Source organism: Rhipicephalus microplus, chromosome 7 (assembly GCF_043290135.1).
Source record: "Rhipicephalus microplus isolate Deutch F79 chromosome 7, USDA_Rmic, whole genome shotgun sequence".
Lineage (NCBI taxonomy): Eukaryota > Metazoa > Arthropoda > Arachnida > Ixodida > Ixodidae > Rhipicephalus > Rhipicephalus microplus.
Window position 1 is genome coordinate 11,301,465 of NC_134706.1, and position 6,565 is coordinate 11,308,029.

Below are 6,565 nucleotides of genomic sequence, written 5' to 3' on the forward strand. Positions count from 1 at the left end.
TATCATTAGAGTAATCAATAAAAAATCTAAAGCAGCGTGAACCACAGATGTAATTATCTAAAATCCGTTTAATAAATTTGACATTTGCTTGATTCGTCCACAAAATTTCTGTGGCTTCTCGCCGTGGGTTTCCAAAAGTTATAGGCGCCTCAAAAGCAGCCCACTGAATCGGCCTGGCTTCAAAATTGCATGCGTATTTAGGCACGATTGCCAGAAGTATGCCTTCTTCGAGTGAAGAGACAACATTGCAAAGCAGATTAATTTTATTGACTCACTCTCCACGGGATATATAGTCAAGTTCTGAAAACGATCTTGTCCCATAAAGCTCGCAATTATCCGCCACCTCTGGACAAAATATTGTCGTTTAAAGCGTTGATTGTCACACGTAAAAGCTTCCTGATGACTAGCACAAAATGAATTAAAAACGCCTCCTTTGTCCGAACACCAGCTTGATGAAATAGCGTTGAAATCGCTGACCATCCTTTGATATTCAAGAGCACCATAAGGAGCCGTGCTTGTTCTGAAACAAACAAAAGAGATGATTAAGCGGGAGTACAGCTTTAGCATGATTATGAGCGTAAAATACGTAAACTGGAATTTACAAATTATTGCTTTATATTTTGTATTACCCATCAACGCATAACTACACTGCAACATATCGTTTTCTACGCGGACACCGAGACAGTGAATATACTTTCCATCATGTATACGCGTTATTCATTGTGTCCAAAACCACATTTGAAGTGATTGATTCCGTGGTTAGTAACCCCTTCAAAGCTGGCATTGTTCTTTGTCGCCTTAAATGGTTCTACTGGCCATGTTTGTGCGATTGGTTAAAAAGTAAATTATCACGTTAAGTGACGTGATGCCCTGAATATATGTTAGAGGTATGTTATGTGATACTAGATTGGTAATATTTATGAATTTTAAGTGCCCTCACTATTAATATTTCAATAAAGTTGTTTGCTAAGTGAGAAAGAATAGCCGATGACACCATAATGACACCAACCTATCATTTCACCATTTCAATGAAAATATAAAGAGCTATATACCTCTTAACAGCCAATGCGAGAGATATGTGAGGTCGGCTTCGATTTCCCAGAAAGATATGTAGGTGACATCTTTTACTTTCAACGATGCACATATGAACTTAATTCAGGCTGAAACAATTTCCTACGCTGCATACTCAAGAAATAACTGCAAGTTAGCCAGGCATTCTAAAGCATAACTAATATGCCTAGGTGTCGCTATTTTCGTTTTTCTCAAAATGCACTGAACGAGCGCCTGCGCACTGTGACTACAGTAAATATAAAGATAAGAATAAAGAAAACATATTGAACACTTCTTTCTGCAACTGACTGTCGGATAAATAAATTCTCACTTTAGACTTCGTAATATTATCTCCAATAAACTCAAGTATGCAATTTTAAATAATTTATAAGGCAGGCTGTCACGTTTTCTGAGGAGTCGACACGCTTGTTTACCTATATTTGAAAGAAATCAGGCAAACAAAAGAAAACAACATTTTAAAATAATCGATGATGCTCTACGACAGAGCGTATAGAAGACATACACAGTGTAATTCGATAAGCAAACAACGTGTAATCCACGAGTATCTTAAAAAAATACTTTATTATTTCACAGTGATAGAGAAACTGAACTCACCAGTAGGCACCGAAACCGTTATTGAAGCCGAGTTTTTGAATACCAGCGTTGAATCCTTGGGCATATCCAGCCCGGAAGCCAAAACCAGGGTTGAAAGCAGGTCCCCCGCTGCCGAAACTGCTGAAGCCGTTGCCCGAACCTGACTTAAATCCCCCGAAGCCTGCACCAAGTCCAAGGCCGGCACCGGCTGCCTTGAGACTCTGTCCTCCAAAACCGATACTGCCGAAACCGTTGCCAGTACCGAAGTTCACACCAGGTCCACCAAAGCCGAAGCTACCACCACCGTTGCCAGCGCCGGCCTTGAAACCAGCTGCCCCGTTGCCGAGGTTGCTTGCGCCGAACTCGAAACCCGCTCCTCCATAGCCGTAACTACCGTAGCCGAAGCGGCCACCTGCGTTAAAACCAGAATTTCCGAAGCCACCACTGAGCCCATTGCCAGTGCCAACGGCCTTGACACCGGGTCCACCGAAGTTGCCACTGCCGAGTCCGGCACCGGGCTTGAAAGGAACCGCTACGCTGCCGATGCTGCCACCACCGAAGTTGAAACCGGGCCCACCGTTGCCGAAACTGCCACTGCCAAACTTGGCACCAGGATTGAACCCTAAGTTGGGATAGCCATAAGCTGTACCCGAAATCAAGATGAAGAGGGCAGTAGCGAGCTGTGGAAAAGTTGAGAAGAAATGGAAAGACATGTTAAAAAGCGAGAACTGAACAAGGGAACATAACCGGTTAGCAAAGTTCACTAAAGATAGACATGTGGGACATGGCCCATCTGGACGGTTTCTCATTGTTTTCTTCTTAATCTTTCTCAAGTATTGTGCCAAATGGAATCTAAGGAGAAATGCAAAATAGAAGTCGAATGTGATGCTTTGTAGTGCTTGAGCTATACGCCCCAAATAACTGTATAAAAAGGGGATGATAAGAGAAACCGAATAGTGTGGTTGTCTACCAGTTGCCAGATCAAGATTACGTGAAGTGTACAAGTAGGCGCATGAAAGAGTCTTGACTCAGACAACGATTCCTTTAAATGAACACCATTTCCTTCAGAAACACGTTCTACTGTGAAGATGTGCATCACATTCTGTCACTTGAGCACCTGGGCCCACGAGCTAGCACGCCTCATGCATAAATGCACTTTTAGGCTAGTTTTATCACAAAAAACTTTTGGTGGTTTGGTTACACCTATTTCTGCACATTCGACAATCCAAAAGGGTCATATACTGGTCTAAAATGAACCCACATGCTTCTTCAGGGATAAAAGGGTACTGTCCAAGTACAAGGTCTCCCCAAGTAGTTTAGACACACTATGCAAGTGTTAGGCTTATCACTTGTTGCTTCAAATACAGCAGTTGTTCAGTATGGAATCGTGCACGGGTGACCATCCCGAAGAAGAATCCCGATGCATTAAAATACAGATACAGCTTTTCTCTAAGTTCCGTAGATACTCACGATTGCTTTCATGTTGCTACCCTGTTCGCCGTCTCTGCTTCACTGTGACTAGAGAAGTTTGTGACCAAGACACCGATGACTAGCTCCTTTTATACCTCCTAGTCACCTTAAGGCAGGCAAGGAGGAGCGAACAAGACGCACTAGTAAGGCAACCGCCCCTTTACGTTACATGCTGACCGTATCTTTAGCAAACGCCAACACCGAGTGGCCGATCAGTGCTGAAGAAAATGAAGAAGAAAAAAATCACTATAGCCAGTGATAAGTTCTTACGTGTACATTCGGGAATCCCTAACGGGGGGGGGGGGGGGTTATAAGTTACTGAGCGCATGTCAGTTGTAACAAAGGCACACAATATGTCCTGACCAGTTTCTTTTTATCAATGTTGTACATGGGCAAGCAATCCGAGAGACCTTCCTATGCACATCTTTAATCAGGGGTGTGTCAATATGTCCACTCTTGTGTGTAAAAGTGCTGCTGTTTCATTTATGAAAAACATGCAAATTTTCTACTAATGAAACGAAGGAGTTACCAAATGAGCACTTCTTAACGTTTTTGCAACGACGAGTTAGTTGGGAACGCCCTTTGTATTTCGTTCGCTCCTGCACTAGCGGCCTCTTATGGGGGAATAGTAACACTCCCTCTGTGGCGACTGCAATAGTCTAGTTATGAGCCCTTGCCAATCTTGGAAACTGCCTGGACTGTTGCTTGAACATGTAGGTGTACCTGTTGTTCTACCAGCAAGCTACCTCACAAAAGATCAGGAAGTGTTTCAACAATGTTGAACATGGCTGTAGCGCCGTTATCATGATTTTAACTCAGCCATTCATTTTCGCATTCAGGACTTTTATTTGCCCAGGCGGCAAGGCCTTTTATATTACTCATTGAAGCAATGCTTTAAAAAAGCAGCGATTGATTTCCTGTGTGTAGGGATATTTGATACAGCTCTAAGGCAAAGTTGGAATGGCCTACATTAAAAACGCCATGATTAAACTATGGTACAATACGCCTAATGCTTCACAAGGAAATTTGCGAGCAGCACTGGCACGTTAACAAGCACGAGCAATTGCACAGCGATCTGTCCTACTGGAACCTGGCTTGCAAACAGCTAAAAACTGACAACATTGGTGGAGGCATGATTTTGAATGCACTTCTTTCTCTCCCACGACATCGCGTTAGAGTGGGAGGTAATAATATAAAATAAATGATGTCGTCACAGTCTCGTCCTCGCAGCTGCGTTAAGACATGCAAATTTGCTGTCTCTTTTATTACATTCATAAGGTTTTTGCATATATGAGATAAATGAACATTTTTGCATATATGAGATAAATGAACAACAGTAATCTGGCTCAAGAGAATAGATATTTTGCCACGCCCTTCGAAAAATGCACAGGGACGTGCTACGGATTATTTTACCAATGCAGGATCTCTTTTAAAGAAAAGAAAGTGACCATATAATTGTGTTAACGTGTTGCAGGTATTACATGTTTAGCAACTGATAATCTACTTGCCTACAGAGCAGCGCTAACATGGCAAAGGCGTTCGCTATAGGCATCGCAGGCCTGTGAACAGAAAGGGGTGATTGCGTCACTTCTAAAATTAGTTCAATCCTCCTTGCAAACTCCGGGCTGGCTTTCAGATATATAAGGACCTACGCAATCGTCAGTTGATTGCAAATCCTCTGGTCAAGAAGATCGTTGACGCAAAGACGGTTACCGAAGAAACACCATGAAGGCAATCGTGAGTATGCGCAGCACTATGAGAAAAGCTGCATTTCGGTTGTGATGGATGTGGACAGTTCTTTAAGGCGTTCGTGGTTTGTTAGAGCGCCATTGCTGAAATTAACGTAGCGAGTTTTTGTAGGTGGAATAGCGTGTGGGCACTACTTATCGCAGCCAAATATGGGGACACTCTTCAACATCAGATATTTGTGAGCTACTTCTTAACAAGCGTACGTATACAGGGGCTATGAAGTTGCTTTCATGGACAACTTAATCGATTTTGCGCAAGACCGATGCGTGCGAAATGATTTTAAATTAAACTAATCAACCTTTTGGGTGACATCTCTAAAGCCTGGCAGCTCTTTTTTTTTTTGTTGCGATATGAAGTAAATGAACCTTTTCAGTGGACTTTTCACTGTCGCTGTGACGTCAGCTATATGTATGCGTATATATTTAAAAGGCACAAAAAATCAGTTCTAGCAAAAAAAAATCCGAAAAATCTGGCAGTGAAATCATACGAGTGAACTCTCGCTCAGCAGCATGCCGCTTTAGACAACTCTTGCGTGCGTCATTCTTGCACCGCTATAAAACGATGAGTTACTTATACCCACTACTTACCTCTGGTGGAACGCTGAGCGCGTAAGGAAGATCAGCTTGTTCCCTATTATGCAGTGCTTCCACATTTTGTTTCAATTGCAAAACTGACCTTGAGAAATTCACAAAAATGTGGCCCCCTTTTGAACCCACTCGTGATATGGAAAAAAAAAAAGGAACGCTGGCCAACCTTGCGTCAGATGCAAAAATGTCACTCACCCCTTCCCCCTTCCCACAGTTTAAAAGAAAACCAACAATCTAAAAGCGTCAGGTTCAGCATAGTCGACACTTGCAGCGCGCTGCTCAAACACAAAGACGAAACAACCGTGACAGTTCGCGCTTGTCCTGTGCATACGAGCGCGTTCATTTCGAGCGTCCTCCTTTGTGCTTCAGCAGCGGGCTGCAAGTGTCCGGCTGCTTGCCGTTCTCCTGATGACAGTACACTTTCTTGCCATCACATTTATTGCTTCACCATTGTGGCGAGTGTGAACATATTTTTCATTTGTTTAACTTCTTTCAATTTAATTTCAATTCAATTTATCATGAATACTTTGTGGTGCGAAGAAACAAGGCACATAAAGAGAACAAGAGAAAGAAGGGCTTATTCTTGTCCTGGTCGTTCTGTGTCTCGTTTCTTTGCCCTGATGAATTCTCGTAATCAGTCTTATTTACACAATTATCCATTGCCGACATTTAGGTGTTAGCAAAATATGTCAGTATCTTAAAAACTACTCTCATTGAGTTTTAGACTCACCCCTCCGTATTTCACCAGGATGTTGAGGGGATTACCTGAGGATGGCGTACAATGCAGCTCGTATTATTAGTCACTCCCCAGATTCACAAGGGATCGATATCCGAGAATAATTACACTGGAAGCGGCAAGAGTACGTACTCATAACTGCGCTCCATGTTGCTATATTTCTATAAACCTTCTACCCACTCTTACGCAGCTCCTCGCCGCTCTTGTCGCCCTGGTCTTGGGTACTGGTTATGGCTACCCGAATCTAGGCTTCAAGCCCGGTAGTTTCGGATTCGGAGGACCTGCCTTCAGTTTAGCTGCTCGCAACTTCGACTTCGGTGCTGGCCCAGGCTTCGGCAACTTTGGCTATGGAGCACCCGGCTTCAATTTCGGCTCTGGA

The 6,565-nt window shown here is 43.1% G+C and overlaps 1 protein-coding gene across 1 annotated transcript; it reads right to left on the bottom strand.

Annotated features, from left to right (window-relative positions):
- Positions 1–245: 245 nt before the first annotated feature.
- LOC119179412 (uncharacterized) lies at positions 246–3,126 on the bottom strand. Its single transcript, XM_075868388.1, has 3 exons — positions 3,115–3,126; positions 1,666–2,324; positions 246–520 (listed from the first exon to the last, which is right to left on the bottom strand). Coding segments are annotated over exons 1-3 (672 nt in total). The 3' UTR covers positions 246–519.
- Positions 3,127–6,565: the final 3,439 nt, after the last annotated feature.